This window comes from Scylla paramamosain, chromosome 1, assembly GCF_035594125.1.
Source record: "Scylla paramamosain isolate STU-SP2022 chromosome 1, ASM3559412v1, whole genome shotgun sequence".
Lineage (NCBI taxonomy): Eukaryota > Metazoa > Arthropoda > Malacostraca > Decapoda > Portunidae > Scylla > Scylla paramamosain.
The window spans coordinates 28,111,399-28,129,307 of NC_087151.1; the positions used below are offsets into that span (position 1 = coordinate 28,111,399).

The window sequence follows — 17,909 nt, forward strand, 5'->3', positions numbered from 1 at the left end:
ACTATAGTTTCCGATTGACTGAAAAAAGGGATGACAGTGATGACAGTAGTGACAAGCACAATTAGCTACAAACTACTACCGGTCCCATTATTATTATTACTATTATTAATAATAATAATAATAATAATAATAATAATAATAATAATAATAATAATAATATTATTATTATTATTATTATTATTATTATTATTATTATTATTATTATTATTTCGGTGCTATTATTATATACTGATTGTTTTGGTTGTATGGACAATTACAAATAAAACGGAATATGAAACGGAATATGAAGCCACTTGTAACCAATATGTGTGGACGAAATTACCCATGGGGGAAATGATTCCATAGTGTGGCGAAATGGCATGTGGGCGAAATAACCGGATACCTTTCAGAACATGAGTAGTCTCTCTCTCTCTCTCTCTCTCTCTCTCTCTCTCTCTCTCTCTCTCATATGAACACATTCAGGACAACTGGATGGTAGGAGGAAGAAGACGCTTACATACTCTGGTTTATCTCATCGTGGTTACAAACACTGGCATGGTGTGGGAAACTGCCTGAGAGAGAGAGAGAGAGAGAGAGAGAGAGAGAGAGATCGCTACTTCCTCAGTTCCGTTGAGGTCTGTTTAACAATAACCTACGTACTATGTTTTCACTGCCTTTTCCTGTAGTTCATAAATTATCAACATAATTTCCAGATAAGCAATTTCACGGCCTATCTGATGATAATAAGAAACTCTCTTAAGGAAATTTACGTGGCAGATACGGAACAGCAGGGTACCCACGGGATGGCGCATCAGCTGAGTGCCATTGAACATTGGTGCGATAGAAAAGGGTGATCCGTAATAGAGAGGTATTTTCACTAAGGATGAGTGTATACAGAAGCGTGAGTTTCCTAAGTGATTCGTCAGCGAATTAAGAGAATAAGATGTTAGACATTACCGAGAAAGAGAGGTTGGTAGTCCTGTTGGGATTGCTCATGTTGACTTATGACTCATCTTGAATATTATTCTTTTCATATTTAACGATGTTGATTTTGAATAAAACTACATTTTAACCTTACATTTGGTAACAGAAAATACAGAATGGGGTTGATATTAGGTAAGGCAATGTAATGAAGTATAACAGATGTGAGGTAAGAACGTGTCCCTAGAGCGAGACGAGCCACAGTGACTGTCAACACCATGGCTGCTAAGGTGGCCTTCTGGCTGGCCTTAATAAGCCTCTTAAATTTAAGTACTACTCTATCCACGAGTCGCAAGAGGCCTTTGATTGGTGCTGTGGATATAGGTAGAGTAGACCTAAGTCACCATTACCACTATGAGGATGTGGAGGAGCTAAGCAAGGCTCTGGCCAGCCAGTACCCCAAGCTGGTGCAGCACTACAGTGTGGGCAAGTCTGTACTGGGACGAGACCTGCTAGTGCTCAAGATCAGCGAAAATGTAGCCCAACGTGATGAGTGTGAGCCCATGGTGAAGTATGTGGCCAACATGCATGGTGACGAGGCCGTGGGACGAGCTCTGGTGGTGGCCTTGGCCCAGTACCTGGTGCTGGCCTACCAGCAGGGCAACCCCAGGGTGGTGAAGCTGCTCAACACCACTGAGGTTCACCTCATGCCCTCCATGAACCCTGATGGCTTTGAGATAGCACGGGTGAGTCTTCTTAAGGGGTCATGTTAAAATTTGTTTTGGTTAGATTGTAAGATCTCGCACATTCCAGTTAATAAGTACCAAGAAATACCTATTATATACAAATGCATAAATCATTGGGGAAAATGATTGTAGGTAAAAAAAAAAAAAAAACTGGACTATGGCTGTAGCCACCAATGATGGCTGCTTGGGTTAATTAAGCCTTTACTCACTTTGGAAGAGGTAGTGAACCTGTCAGTAGTAGAGCAATACAGATCAATTATGCATTAACATATTGGTTTCTTGTTTTCTTAAAGATACTGCTTTAGTCACTTGCATATAATGTTCATCTTTAGAGTATGTAATTATATATATATATATAATATATATATATATATATATATATATATATATATATATATATATATATATATATATATATATATATATATATATATATATATTTTTTTTTTTTTTCTTTTAATGTAGGAAGGACACTGGCCAAAGGCAACAAAAATCCAATAAAAAAAATGCCCACTGAAATGCCAGTCCCATAAGTGTCAAAGCAGTAGTCAAAAATTGATGAATAAGTGTCTTGAAACCCCCCTCTTGAAGGAATTCAAGTCATAGGAAGGTGGAAATACAGAAGTAGGCAGGGAGTTCTAGAGTTTACCAGAGAAAGGGATGAATGATATACTCGTATATATATATATATATATATATATATATATATATATATATATATATATATATATATATATATATATATATATATATATATATATATATATATATATATATATATATATATATAATTAATAATATGGGCATGTGATAACATGTGGTGCCACTTACCTCAAATCACTCCCCTTAGATGTTACATACACATGCAGCTTTATAGGTGTATTGTTCTGAGTGTGTTGCACTGTGTGACTCTGCATCCACTGTTATCACAGAACTGGTCTTTGATGTTTATGAGGGTGAGAACTGTAGGGGGACTGTCTTGTGTTTTGAGGCATCACAGGACATAATTGTTTTTGTCTCCTACTGGGTGTATTTATTTCATAGGCCCTGGGTGACCCAGCTGATCCCATCTGCAACCCTGAGCAGCTTATCACTAGCTCTAATGGGCTCATATGGGAGAGGATGAGTCACCATAACTTATTTGTCCTGATGCAAATACACCCCCCTGCCTTGGGCAGATGAGCCCAACAAAGAAGCTCACCCATGGTACTTTGGCAACAAATACATCTGTCAAGAGGCACACCTTGGTCATCAGTTGCAGTCCGGACTTGGAGTTTATGGATGAGGCCTTCAGAACCAGGCAAGAGCGCGGCAATCCTGCCCAGATGCTGCTGATTGCGAGGAAGGTGATCCTTGATGAGAAGAACAAGGTGTCCAATTGAAGAACTGGGGGAGTGGTCCACATGTTTCTGCTTCATTCAGAGTGGGTGCAGGTACTCACAGCTGCACTGTTCCCAGAAGTGGTTGGCCAGCACCTATGCATGCTTCCAGTGGCACTGATAAGTAGTGTCAGGAAGGAATTCCACAAGGGGAGTCTGCTCAGTGGCTCAGGCCCAAAGGATATGATTGGAAGTCATGTGCTCCAGGTCATTACTGTCAGGCAACATAGTGGTGAGGGCCCTGCTGTTCAAGGTGGTTTCAGCCTCACAGAACAGTGTCATAATTCACTTGTTGCCAACACAATGCTCACCATAATGGAAAAAAGCACCTTCTGTACTGACTGAATCTCACCCTCCCCACACCCACTACACGTGGGACACCAGTGGGAGCAAGATCATTCTCTCAATCCCATTGTGGTGCATATTCTGGTCCACACAGGAGGATTCCCCCAGCTATGGATGGCAGTGTGCAGCTCCTTGTTGGTGGATACCATATTGGTGCCATTGTTGGAGATAAAATTTCTCTGGCACCCTTTCCAAGCCATGAAACAAGTGATGGTGTTGAGAACGGCATCAGCATCAAGTGAGTGGAGCATCTCCAGGTGGATGCTTATATTACTGAAGCATGTGGATGTGCAGCTGTAGCATTTCAAGGTTTTCCAACCTTGAGATATGGTGAAGGGTCCAAAACAGTCTGCACTGGTAGCACTGAAGGGCGGTTTCCATGGCACAATAAATTCCTGGAGAAGGTTGCCTTGATTCTATTGGGCCGATATCCATTAACCCTGCAACTGGTGATGCAAGATCAAAACAGTTTGTGGATGAGTGTCCTTCCAGCTACCCAGTAACATTGCTGGAGGCATGCCAATGTGTGCTCCCTCCTGGAGGGCCTGGCCACAAGTACATGGATCTCATGCACAATATGTTGTGTGACCAGATGGGAATGAGGGAAGAGAACTGGACCTACTGTACCAGAGGTGGTGATGGTATGTCTTCTGATTCATAGGAGACCAGGTCAAGCGTTGGCTGCAGGCAATACAGTTTGCTTGTCTGTGGGATGGTGCTTCTAATCCACAATATTGTCCTTTCTTATTGGAACTCTATGCTCCAATTAATTTAATTTGTATGATTTTATCCTCAGGAAGGAGCCTGTGATGTGTACGGACACTCCGGCAGAGAGAATGCCCATAACGTTGACCTCAACCGAAACTTTCCATCACAGTGGAAAACTTTGACAGAAGAGTACTTGTATTCCAACCGTGAACCTGAAACACTGGCAGTCATGGACTGGATCCTCCACAACCCCTTTGTTCTCTCTGGAAACCTGCACGGAGGCTCAGTAGTTGCCAGCTACCCTTTTGATGACACTTCGTAAGTAAGAGGTCAAAAGTCCTTGTTTAGTATAGTGGAGTCTGTGGTGTGGGTGCAGCAAATATCAGTTCTTCATTTTAGCTTTTTAATATGACAGATTGGTGTATGTTTCCATGATATCTCAGCCAGTCAGTAGTGCCTTGGGATGGGAGTAAGGACCTTATTGTAATGGAGGAGTGAGTTTAGCTGAGTAATATGAAATATACTTTTAAAATTATGTGTTGAGATATAAATGGAAGTACCATTGTAAGGACCTTATTGTAATGGAGGAGTGAGTTTAGGTGAGTAATATGAAATATACTTTTAAAATTATGTGTTGAGATATAAATGGAAGTACCATTGTACTGCCTCTGGTGACCAATTCTTATTAATATGTGGATCTGTGAAACTAGTTTCATTAGTGTTGTTCTTGCCTGTATTATTTGTAATGCTCTTACATGAACTTTTTGTAATTTACAAACTTTTGAAGTAATTTTCTGTATTACTGAAGAAGCATAGATGGTATTTTAGAAAATTTTGCATTCAGATGTAATGTGGGAGGATAAAATGACAAAATGGATCTAATTGATTAAGTGAAAACAGTGAATGAAATGAAAAGACTATGGTAGAGAACTTGAGAGAGAAAACAAAAGGTCAGGGAAGGAAATGTGCAAGGAATGGATTGAATGGAGAGGAATAAGTGAAGACTTTGTATTGGATATGATGTTGTCGAATTTATCATGGAAAAGGCTCAAGAATATAATTCCTGTCCATTTACATTTACACCGACTGATTATAATGATACTGAAACTCTTTATTTTATTTCTTCCAAGTGTTCATCATGACTGCTGTGTGGAAAGCAAAACCCCAGATGAGAAGCTCTTCCATCACTTGGCATCAATTTATGCCGCAAACCATCTCACCATGTTTAGGGGAAACCTTTGTCCAGGTGATAACTTCCAAGGAGGAGTTACTAATGGTGCTTTTTGGTATGATGTTGAAGGTAAGGTGCAGGTATGCTTTTACTTTCCTAGTAAAAATTGTATTTCTCTATTTCTCTTGAAGTAAATGCACTTTGTATTGTCTTGGAAAAAAAAAAAAAAAAAAAAAAAAAAAAAAATATATATATATATATATATATATATATATATATATATATATATATATATATATATATATATATATATATATATATATATATATATATATATATATATATAAAAGTTACTCATGTATTAGGTAAGAAAAGATTAAGGATTGCAGATAATTGCAAATTCATAGATAAGAAAAAAAAAAGTGTGTTCACAACCAGATATAGGTCTTGAGGACATGATTTAATTGCTGAGAGTTTCTTCTGTTGCCAAAGGTGTGCATGGTTGTAAAGGTTAGCTTAATGAGAGAGCTGGCAAATATTTTGGAGAGGTTTTACAAACCTGATATTAATGATAGGATAGAAAGTAGGAGAATTTGTAACTGGAGAAGCCTAGTGAAGAGTTTAATAACACATCATAATAGTGAAGAAAATGTTCTAAATAGTCTATTTTCTTCCACTGCAACCAGAGGCACATGAAAACATTGTGGCAATTGCTCCAAGAGGATTGATATAGATCAATATCCAAAGTAGTTGAAAGCACCTAGACAAAGAGAATGGATGGACCTCATTGAATCTATATATTTTTTTTTATCTTGCAGGAGGGATGCAGGATTTCAACTATGTGTTTGGGTCATGCTCTGAAGTGACCTTTGAGTTATCATGCTGCAAGTATCCCATGGCCTCTGAACTCCCTCAAGAATGGGCCAACAACAAGGAATCTCTCCTTGCCTTTATGGAACAGGTGCATATGGGAGCTAAAGGTATGTGGTGCATTGTGGTCACTTGCTTCATGTGGGGATTGTGAACAATTAGTTTTTTATGGTAACATTCAGGAACAGGATGGTGATGTTTCTGTAATGAGTGTAGCTTATTTAAAAGTTTACTATTGTCTTGTTTGCTCAGTGTTGCACATTATTTTGCTGATTCTTCCTTCAGTTGATTCACTCCATCACTGTGATGGTTGTTGAAGGACAGTTTGCTAATGTTGCTACCTGACTTAATTGGTAAAAGTGATGGATCTGAATAATCTTAGTTATATGTTTTTTTTCTAAATTAAATTTAATTTAATGTAATTTAATGTAATTTTTTACATGGAACATGTACTGGCCAAGGGCAAGAAAATTAAAAGAAGAAAGGAAAAAAAAAATGTCCAGTGAAGTGCCAGTCTCCAGATAGTCAGAAAAATTTGTCAAAAATTTGAGGATAAGAGTCTTGAAACTCCTCTTGAAATAGTTCAAATCAGGAAGGAAAAGTACAAAAGTGGGCAGGGAGTTCCAGAGTTTACCAGAAAAGTGAATGGATGATTGAGAATACTGGTTAACTCTTGCATTAGAGAGCTGGACAGAATAGGAGTGTAAGTAGAAAATCATGTGCAGCAGTTAGGCCACAGGAGGAGGAAGAGAGGCATGCAGTTATTAAGATCAGAAGAGCAGATAGTGTGAAAATGGTGGCAGAAGATAGCAAGAGATGCAATATTGCAGCAATGAGAGACTGAAGACTGTCAGTTAGAGGACATAAGATGTCAGTTAGAGTTGATAAGATGAAAAGCTTTTGATTCCACATTGTCTGAAAGAGCAGTGTGAGTGAAACCCTCCCCCATACATGTGAAGTGTATTCCAAATGTAGATGGCTGATGCCTGTTTTTGAGAACTCTTCCGTTGAAGATGGCCATGACAGAAGAATCACTGCTGAATCATTGTTGTCTCTTGCATAACACTACTCATCTTAATTGTAGAAGGGAAAATTTTATAATGAAAACTAGTTGCATATATCAGTAGCCAACATTTTTCTTGCAGGTATTGTGGAAGACGCTGACACTGGTGAACGACTAAAAGGCATGTATGTGAGTGTTGAGGAGCTCCATTATAATGTCACCACCTCAGACCAGGGGGAGTACTGGAGGCTGCTTATGCCTGGGGAGTATACTCTCCTTGCTAGAGGCTATGGGTGAGTGTGGCAGCCCTTCATAACTTATTGATGGTTTATGATTGGATTTGTGGGATGCAGGATATATGAAGTGCTAATAAATACATTGATCTAGACATTATATGCACTTTTGATGTATTCCTCATTTATTTTTGCAGGTACGAGACAGTAAGACAGAAGATTGTAGTTGTGAACGGTACTGTGTCTCGTGTGGACTTGAAGATGAAGCGGGAGGCCTCAGGTGAGCTGGAGCTTTTTGTACAGTCTGATGGTTAATTTTTACTTCCAGTTTAAACAGGCAATACACTCTTATATAAGGCTATATTAAAAGTAGGTGAAGAGCTCAGTAAGGAAAAAGGATCGTATAGCAAGTAAAAAAAATGACACTAAAATCCAGTTTCTTGTTTGTTGTTCATTGTGAACTTGATTTTTGTACAGTAAGTCACCAAGATTATATGTACATTCTTACTATACTTTTTTTTTATGTGATTATGGTAGTTTTTATGAAATTCTTACTTTAGTTTTTTTTATATGATCACGATAATGATAGTTTTTGTGAAATTCGAACACTGGAGATACTCATGTTTCATATCATCTGAGGTTCATGAAAAATTCAATTCCAGTTCCAAATTCTCCTTATGCTGAGTTTCATATGATCCTTCATGTTTTGTGAGGGTAATTTTTACTGTGAAGTTAAAGTTATCCAGGTTTTGACAGGCATCATCATGGATAGGATGTGGAGTGGTGAGACAGTGTGAAATAGTATCATCTGGGCAGATGCTGTGGCCACATCAGTAGTTGAAAGGCTGAAAGAATTTAATGCTAGAACAGAAACCCATCCATCAAAGCTAGTGTATCATAGAAAGAATATTTTTGTTGTCATGATGCAAGTAGCAGTGAGGAGAGAGATTAAAAAAAAGAGACCAGAACAAGAGTGTAGTTCATGTGTTTTATTGATAGATGTAGCTCAGACTTTGGCATTAGTGACATGTAGGACAGTTGTGTTAATTGGTTGGACTCACTTTCCAGTACAAAGCCTAGCACAGCAGCATTCAGTCAAAGATGCCCATCTACTCCAACAACAACTTAGAGCCTTTTAGCCATTACTATGACCACACTACTCTCCAGCCAAAGCATGTACCTACCATGTGATTCTAATACTACATAGGTCAGCTCAGTTTAGCCTTTTTATCATTGCATCAGCAAATAGACTTACCATGTGGTCAGTTCCTGTGTCACATAGATGAACAACAAAACATTGAAGTTCTGTTACTTTGTATTGAGTCTTGAAAGTATTAAGGTTTATGAGTTCATCTGAGTTCATCATGTCATAAACAAAGCAAGCATGATACTTGTACATTAGGACATGTATGAAAATGTTTGCAGTTCAAGTGAACTTATGCCTAGAAGGAAGGCAGTGTGTTTGATACTAAATATGGATATGAAAAAAAGGAAGAATGTTTTCAGGAATTATAAAACATAAGGTAGGGAGTTAGTTCTTTAAATAAAAATTCTCTTATTTGAATGCCAAAGGTAATCATATTGAAAGACTGCTGACCCCAAAAAAACAAGTTTGGGATGATGCAAACAATGAACTACTAGAGCATGGAGAGAAATCATTATATCATCAAGTTAAGAAAAGAAGTAATTCAGCACCAGGAAAGTATGTGGAGGATACATTGTTTGTGGCATCAAGTGCTGGTGATAAGCATGAACACGTAAAGGCAATAGATCTTGGAACTAAGACTCAGCAGATGGATGAAAAATCTTATGTTCCTCCAAATGGCACACATGATCCAGCTACTGTGGTTAATCATGGAATCATAAACAGGAAGAGTGACTGGTCTCCTCCAGCAAGGAGAGACTTGCCTTCAAGCACAGTAGTGTTGCCGTCATTAAGTAGTGCTGGGCAGCTGACTGATGCACCTCCAAGGCAGCTTCCGTCTGTGAGTAGTGGCATGCTGTCACTCCAGGCTGGCAGTGTGCATCCTTCATCATGGACCACTTCTCAGCATACATCAGGGTTTAATGACTCATCAGCAGGTGTAAGCCTCTTATGGTTTAATCATTCATGTGAGTGTTTATATGTTAGTGTGTGGTCTTGTCTGACTTGTGTGATGGTGAGTGAAGCTTGGAGCTTTTATCTTAAGCACTGCAATGCCATTTTGCACTAGCTTTATTGAAATTTTAATTTATTTTTTGTGTTTTGAAGTAATTATTTCCTATATAAGTTGAGGGCTCCATATTGATACAAGAGAATTGGTAAAAAAAAAGAAAACATCCAGTAGGGATTGGTGGGTGCACATTCTCCAGCTGAGTTGGAAGGATGCTGTTGCTACATTCTGTGTGTTTTGTGAAAGGTTATTATTATTATTATTATTATTATTATTATTATTGTTATTATTATTATTATTATTATTATTATTATTATTATTATTATTATTATTATTATTATTATTATTATTATTATTATTATTATTCCTACACTGGGACAAGGCATGACATGTTGTCATAGTTACCAATTTTGAAGATAATCTTCAGTCAGGTATATTGATAGACATGTAACAGTATTGCACCTGATTTACAAGATGAGTAAAACAAAATTAGAAGATGAAAACTACAATTACAATATGCAGTAAAATCCTGTTAAACAGACAATGGTATGATAATATAAAAAGAAAATGCAGATAACTGGGATTTACCCTTAGACTTATTCCATATATGTAATTAGATTGAGGATTAATGATATTTGCTTGTTAGGTGTATTCCTCCTCACGGATAACACTAACATATGTGTAAGTTAGGAGGAAATGAATTTTTGTTGAATTTGGTCAGTAGCTGGTGGATGAGAGCTAGATAATGAAGCGTTGTCAGTGACAAACCATCTACCTAGTGACGTGCGTGTAATTTATTGATGGTTTGTTTTACTAATGTGCCAAGTTGATAATCCTTGTTAAGGGAGGTAGACAGTTCCCATTTTTTTTTTTTTTTTTTAGTGTGCAGAAGCTCACTGTAACAGTAACAGTGATACCTTAAATCTCACTGTTACTGAGTTGTGTACATTTTTCAATGAAAATTTAATAATAACTTCCACAGCAGAAAAAAAGAAAATAGATAAATAGAAAATTATAAGTACATGAAAATGATAACAAATAAATTGGATAAATAAAAGCATTATATGCACAAGTTTGAAATGATAATGATAGGAATGACGTGGAAAGTAGCCATGACAGTTTTAATCTTGATAGGCATATCCATTTTCTTCACACTCTAATGAGTGCATTGGAGGGACACCTGTGGAAGGCATCAAAAGGAACATAAAATGAGCATAAATTACAGCCATAAGATTCAGTGACAATAATACTTTAAGAAAGCATTCAAACATAACAATATTTTTATTTATTTATTTTTTTTTTATTTTTTTATGTAGGAGGGTTACTGGCTAAGAACAGCATAACTGCAATAAAAAAAAGAGACCACTGATGTGCTGATCCCCAAACAAGAATCAAAAGCATTGGTCAAAAATTACAGGATAAGTGTCTTGAAGCCTCCCTCTTGAAAGAGTTCAAGTCATAGGAAGGTGGAAATAGAGAAGCAGGCAGGGCATTCCAGAGTTTACTAGAGAAAGGGATGAATGATTGAGAATACTGGTTAACTCTTGCATTAGAGAGATGGACAGAAAAGGGGTGAGAAAAAGAAGAAAGTCTTGTGTAGCAAGGCCATGGAAGGAGGGGAGGCATGCAGTTAGCAAAATCAGAAGAGCAATTAGCATGAACATAAAAGTAGAAGATAGCAAGAGATGTAACATTGCAGCATTAAGAAAGAGGCTGAAGACAGTCAGTTAGAGGAGGGGATTTGGTAAGAGAGGTTCAGTTTATTGTATCTGTCTTGTGTGATGGTGTTGCGCTGGGTATGTTGGGCATCTTTAGATGTGGCCTAATACTCTGGTGATATGTATTGTTTGGACATGTCATATATGTTGTATTGCCTATGTATATTGTATGAGTATTGTATTTGTGCTCCAGTCTTATAAATTGTCATGTGCTACAGTGAAATCTACAGCCAAGAATTGTTAAGTAATCACCTTATATTTATTTTTTACTATGCCAGTGTTATAAACCTTCATTTGATTTCCACACAGCCACAGAGTCACTCCCAGCACAAACACTTCCAATGGACTCAGAGACCACCACAGCAGCAGCAGCAGTAGAGTCTGAGCCAGAAACAAGCACCAACACTGAAGAGGAAACCACCTCCACCACCACCACCAGCTCCACCACCACTACTACCAGCTCCACCACTACTACCACTACCACTACCACACCACGCCCTCGTCGTCCAGAAGATGAAGGCTTCCTCACACCACCAGCATTTAAGTAAGAGTATAGATTAGAATTTTTTTTTTATGTAGGAGGGGTACCAGCCAAGGGTTACAAAATAAAAAAAAAAAAAAAAAAGGCCCACTGAGATGCCCATCCCCAAACAGAGTCAAAAGCTGTCATCAAAAATTAAAGGGTAACTGTCTTGAAACATGCCTCTTGAAAGAGTTCAAATCACTGGTAGTAGGAAATACAGAAGCAGGCAGGGAGTTCCAGAGTTTACCAGAGTTTACCCATACTAAGATATTTGTAATTTAGAACAAGCTTGCACCTTTAGCTGTCTGAGAGTGGTAGTGATATTGCACCCTTCACCTATTTAGATTGTTTCTTTTTATGCTGGCTGCTGACTTAAATTGAGTGTTGACTTTAGTGTCCATTAAGAGTGGAAGCCTGCTTTTGACCCATCTGCTAGTATAGGATAAAGCATGTAATTGCACTGTCCTGTGAGAGAGAGAGAGAGAGAGAGAGAGAGAGAGAGAGAGAGAGAGAGAGAGAGAGAGAGAGAGAGAGAGAGAGAATATTGTTACAAAAAAGTAGTAGATATTGTCTGTTATACCTCAAGAGCAATACACGGGCAAGGTCTTAAAAAAAAAAAAATCATGTGTCCTCTGATATTTTTTTGTAGTAAACTGGGAAATTCATAGTTTACTCCTTGCAGGTACCATCACTACCCTGACCTTGAAGCTTTCATGAAGAAGCTGTCCCAGAACTATCCCAACCTCACTCGCCTCTACTCTGTTGGAACAAGTGTGCAAGGCCGAGAGCTGTTTGTCTTAGAGATCTCTGACAACCCTGGCGTCCATGAACCTGGTGAGTTTTTTGCCTTGGAATTACTTATTGAAACTTTATTTATCAGTCTTTATTGTGTGTAAAAGTGGATTACTTTAATGAGTTCCTTATTGGGCACCTTTGACTCACACACACACACACACACACACACACACACACACACACACACACACACACACACACACACACACACACACACACACACACACACACACACACACACACACCGTGTAGTGTAGTGGTTAGCACGCTCGGCTCAGAACCAAGAAGGCCTGGGTTCGAATTCTGGGCGTGGTGAGGCAAATGGGTGAGCTTCTTAATGTGTAGCCCCTGTTCACCCTAGCAGCAAAGAAGGTATGGGATGTAACCAGAGGGGTTGTGACTTCACTGTCCCAGTTTGGAGTGTGTCAGTGGTCTCAGTCCTACCCAAAGATCTGTCACTATAAGCTCTGAGCTCTTTCCCTATGGGAATGGCTGGCTGGATGACCAACAGATGACTGTAGGTGAATCACACACACACACACACACACACACACACACACACACACACACACACACACACACACACACACACACACACACACACACACACACACACACACACACATTTCAAAGGTAAGATTACATGACAGTTCAGTGGTATCAGCTTTATTCATTGGAACTGAAACATTGAACATGAGGCATGAGAAAAGAAAAGATTGAAAATAAGGGAGATCAGAGGCATGAGAAAAAAAAAAAAATGAAAGCAATTGAAGCAGTGTCTAAGGAACACGTGGGCATGGAGTGAGATACAAGGATGTTCCAAGGAAAACTTATGTCAAGAGTTGGTTGGCCAAGCAAAGCATAGAGCATTTAAATGGTTTGAGGTTGAAGAGAGTATGGAAGAAGATAACTGGATTGGATGTGAGAGGTTTTAGACTAATGATAAGATGATGAACAGGGTGAATGAGTGGTGTTGAGATAATGTTAGTTGCAAGGAGGTATTTTTGGAGCAGTATACTGTACTAAAGTGGATGGTAAGTCTACACCTAAAACTTTTAATTGAGCTGTAGACACTAATGTAAGATAATTTCTCATTGCAGGTGAGCCTGAGTTCAAGTACATAGGAAACATGCATGGGAATGAAGTAGTTGGGCGTGAGGTGCTGGTGCTTCTGATGCAGTACTTACTGGACGGGTATGGCAGGAATCCACGCATCACCACCCTCGTCAACAACACCAGGATTCACATTATGCCCACTATGAACCCAGATGGTTTTGAAGCTTCTGAAGAAGGTATAATATGTTGATATTTTTCAGACTGATTATTTTCTTAAGTATAATTAATGATCAAAATGTGAAGTACTTGTGGATATCACCTGAGAAAGGTATAAGGAAAGAAAGTGCATGAAATGTAACTGATGTGATCATACTTGATATACAGACTTTTACCGTATTTCTTTTTATGTTAATGAAAAATTAATGTAAGGAAATATAAATTATGGTTTCACTTATCTTACAGGAGATTGTGACGGGATTCTGGGTAGAAGTAATGCCAATAATGCTGACCTGAACCGAGATTTTCCTGCCCAGTTTGTAATGGATAAGGTAACCACTTTTTTGAGGCATGCTAGCAGGGTCAAGAAATTCATAGATTGGTGTTGCATATGTGATGCCATTTTGCCTGTGTTAATACTCCTACCAAAGTGTAAGGACAGCTTTTGCCTTCAGAAATTGGTTATTGTTGAACATACATAGAAATTACAAACACACGCACACACACACACACACACACACACACACACACACACACACACACACACACACACACACACACACACACACACACACACACACACACACACACGTGCACACACATGCACACACACATAGGAAAAGAAAATTCTTATTGCAGACACATTTTTGTAGATATTCAGATATGCCTTAGATGGTTGAATTTTTCAGATTATGGTTTCAAATCATTTCCCTGCTTGATGTTAAAGGAATTGGTCAGTATCATGTGGTTCAGAGGATAAAAAATGGGATAAAGTAACTTGAAGACTTCAATTATTTATTTATTTTTTTTACATTACCTGACCCTTTTCTGTATTTATCATACTCACTATTTTTGGTATATCATCCTATGTTATTTCAGTGCCAAATGAATCATAGAATTTTGTTATTATCATGTTTTGTTCCAGGAGGGTTTCAAGAGACAGCCGGAGACTTTGGCTGTCATGGAGTGGATCAAACAGTACCCATTTGTGCTGTCTGCTAACCTTCACGGGGGCTCCCTTGTGGCCAACTACCCCTGGGATGACAACCCTCAACAGAAAAGTGGAGAGTACAGCAGGAATCCAGATGATGATGTTTTCCAGAAGCTGGCTAAAGCATATTCCTTTGTGAGTAAAAAATGTAAAAATAAAATAAAATAAAATAAAATAAATAAATAAATAAAAAATAAAATAAAATAAAATAAAAAAGAAGATTGTTGGGATTTTTTGCAAGGGTATATTCTAATAACTCATAAAATAACTTAGGCTCCTTATAGGAACTAGCTATAATTAACATTCAAATGCTTATACAACAAAATGCAGTCCATTATGTGCTCTATACTGTATTGTGTAATAAAATATATGAATCACCTGGCTTAGGCATTCTTCATAATAAAACATGCCTGCATTAACTAGGTCATAACTTTGTACCTATATAACTCAAAATATTTTATGAGGATCTTGATTCCAATTTGTCTTTTTTTTTTTTTCCATTCCTGCAGACATGACAATGGTTTATGATTAATTTTATGAATGTAAGCAAACTTAAGCCTTATTTCTTTTTTTCAGGCTCATCCTTTCATGGTAAAGGGAACACCCTGTGGCTCCAGGATCATAAGGTTCAAAGACGGAATCACCAATGGTGCCATGTGGTACAGTGTATCTGGAGGTATGCAGGACTGGAACTACTTGAACTCAAATTGTTTCGAAATCACTGTGGAAGTAGCTTGTTGCAAATACCCTCTAGTGGAGGAGCTGCCAAGGTACTGGATGGAAAACAAGAACTCTCTGTTGGCATACATGGAGCAGGTGAGTCAAACTTGCATTGCCTTGCAAAAGTACTGTTGGATTTCATTTTTTTTTTTTTTATTTGCTATGATTGAAGTAATCTTTATTATTTTAGATTCATTATATTAAGTAAATGACTTTGTTTATCACTTCCAAGAGTCTTGTCAGTTTGTTGAACTGGTATAACAAACATTTTCACTTGTTTCCATTCATATGTTTATTCTTGCATTTTCTGGTTCTTCCTCTTACTCTCCCCTTCCTCTCTTTAAAATATTTTAGCATTATGTTTTTCCTACTTTACATTTTCCATATTTCATGTATATCCCTACATTGTGGTCTGTAAGATGCAGTCACCATGGGAGGTTAACTATACAAAGAGAATGTATCTCTTTCTCTTCCATGATGTAAAAGGTGACTGAGAGAAATTCAGCAAAGTGATTAGGAATGCTCCCATCTATTTTTTTCATTTATGATTGATGTATGTAACTTGTCCCTTTAAGGGTGATGTCATTATGCTCTGTGTGCGTGTGTGTATATAAATAGATAGATACATAGGGGGGATATACCAAGGGAGTCCAGACAGAGAGAGAGAGAGAGAGAGAGAGAGAGAGAGAGAGAGAGAGAGAGAGAGAGAGAGAGAGAGAGAGAGAGAGATAATGATACCATTGCATCTTGCAGGTACACACTGGGATGAATGGCTTTGTCTTGGATGTAAATGGTAAGGCAATCAGCAATGCAACCATCTCTGTTGCTGGCATAGCCCATGATGTCACCTCTGCTGCTGATGGGGATTACTGGAGACTGCTTGTGCCAGGGAAACACCTCATTACAGTCTATGCTGATGGGTAAGATGTTTGTATTGCTGGAACTTCTCTAGAATGCTTTTTAGTGTTCTTTTTATCTGACTTTTGATGTCGCTGATAGCTTCTCAGGATTATCTTCATCTTTGGAAGTAGTTGAGTCTTCTAGGACCAAATCTGGTCATTATAATTGATAGTCCTTTGTAGATATCTAAATGTTTAACCCTTTCACTGCAATTTGACACATCTTTCTTTAATCACTAACCACTATGAGATATGTCTTCTACAGCCATCTGCAAACATTGTACTGACTAGATTTTGCAAAATCTATTCTTTTTTATGCATTTTCTTGTAAATGTTTTTAGTGTTGTGAATTGAAAGAGTGTTGTATGTATATATGTATGTAGTGTTGTATGCATTCAAAGAGTTAATATCTGTCAACCAACCACCCAAATGTACCAGTTCTTTATGGTCATCAGATGAAATTATGATATAATCAAGTTTGTATAAATTGCATATTTCTAAGTAATGCTGTTTCATGAATAAAGCCACTTGTTAAAAAGATGAATTATAATAATTGTCTATCGTAATGAAATATATTTCAGGTATGAAGCTGAAGATAGAGTTGTGGAGGTGCCACACCTTTGGGCTGTTCAAGAAAATTTCACACTGAAGGCTGACAACTCTGCTGTGTGGTCAGAGCAAGAAGACTTTGGTCTAAATGAAAATCTTGGTCAAAAATATCTTACCAACTCAGAAATAAATATTGCCATGGCAGAGATTGAAAATCAGCACCCAGATATTGCTGAATTTTTGGCCAATGATAATGAATGGAGCATGAAGTTACATGCTCTACAGATGGGTGTTCAGGTAAGCACTTCATGTTGTTCCCTGCTTCATGTTATTAATATTCTCTGAAAGACTTGCTGTTGATAGGTATAGAATTATGTTTTCATTATTAGTTTCTGTACTTGCTTTTGATCTAGGAGGAGGAAGTGTAGGAGGCATTGACAAAGTTGCATTTGAGTGTTTGAAGATTGGCAGAGTAATTGTTTATGAATGTTGGAAGATTCCTAGATATATGTGTTATGAGATAAATCAGACAGTGTAATGCACTGAGGTGTGTGAGGAACATACAAAGTAACACATTTAGATCATGTGAAAAATGAGGAAGTGTGAAGGAAAAGTGAATTAATTAAATGAATGAATGAATGAAAAGTGAATGTTGAATGAGAGTTAGGTGATTGAGTTATGACAGTTTGGGCATGTAGAGAGAATGACAGATGAGCAGTGGCTGAAAAATAAAACTAGAACTGGTGTGAGAGGTTGTGAGCCAGAAGTATTAGAGATTACACCACTAAGCCATTTCTTGTGTGTATATATATATATATATATATATTATTTTTTAAAATTTACCTGTATTAATATTTATGTTCGGTTTCTCATATAAGCCATTTATTTGAGAGTTGAAATACATAGATCCCCTTGAGAAGACTTCCTACTGCAA

At 37.7% G+C, this 17,909-nt stretch overlaps 1 protein-coding gene across 1 annotated transcript in view; it reads left to right on the top strand.

The window, feature by feature from the left end:
• Window positions 1–1,153: 1,153 nt before the first annotated feature.
• The window catches only part of LOC135102855 (carboxypeptidase D-like), a 28,162-nt gene continuing 11,406 nt past the window's right edge, over window positions 1,154–17,909 (top strand). Inside the window, exons 1-14 of the mRNA XM_064008450.1 lie at window positions 1,154–1,646; window positions 4,167–4,396; window positions 5,209–5,378; window positions 6,068–6,229; window positions 7,265–7,415; window positions 7,553–7,635; window positions 11,536–11,770; window positions 12,432–12,583; window positions 13,645–13,836; window positions 14,063–14,148; window positions 14,742–14,942; window positions 15,384–15,623; window positions 16,281–16,447; window positions 17,008–17,272. Coding sequence (XP_063864520.1) covers window positions 1,179–1,646; window positions 4,167–4,396; window positions 5,209–5,378; window positions 6,068–6,229; window positions 7,265–7,415; window positions 7,553–7,635; window positions 11,536–11,770; window positions 12,432–12,583; window positions 13,645–13,836; window positions 14,063–14,148; window positions 14,742–14,942; window positions 15,384–15,623; window positions 16,281–16,447; window positions 17,008–17,272 — 2,802 coding nt within the window. The 5' untranslated portion in view covers window positions 1,154–1,178. The remainder of the gene's footprint in view (window positions 1,647–4,166; window positions 4,397–5,208; window positions 5,379–6,067; window positions 6,230–7,264; window positions 7,416–7,552; window positions 7,636–11,535; window positions 11,771–12,431; window positions 12,584–13,644; window positions 13,837–14,062; window positions 14,149–14,741; window positions 14,943–15,383; window positions 15,624–16,280; window positions 16,448–17,007; window positions 17,273–17,909) is intronic.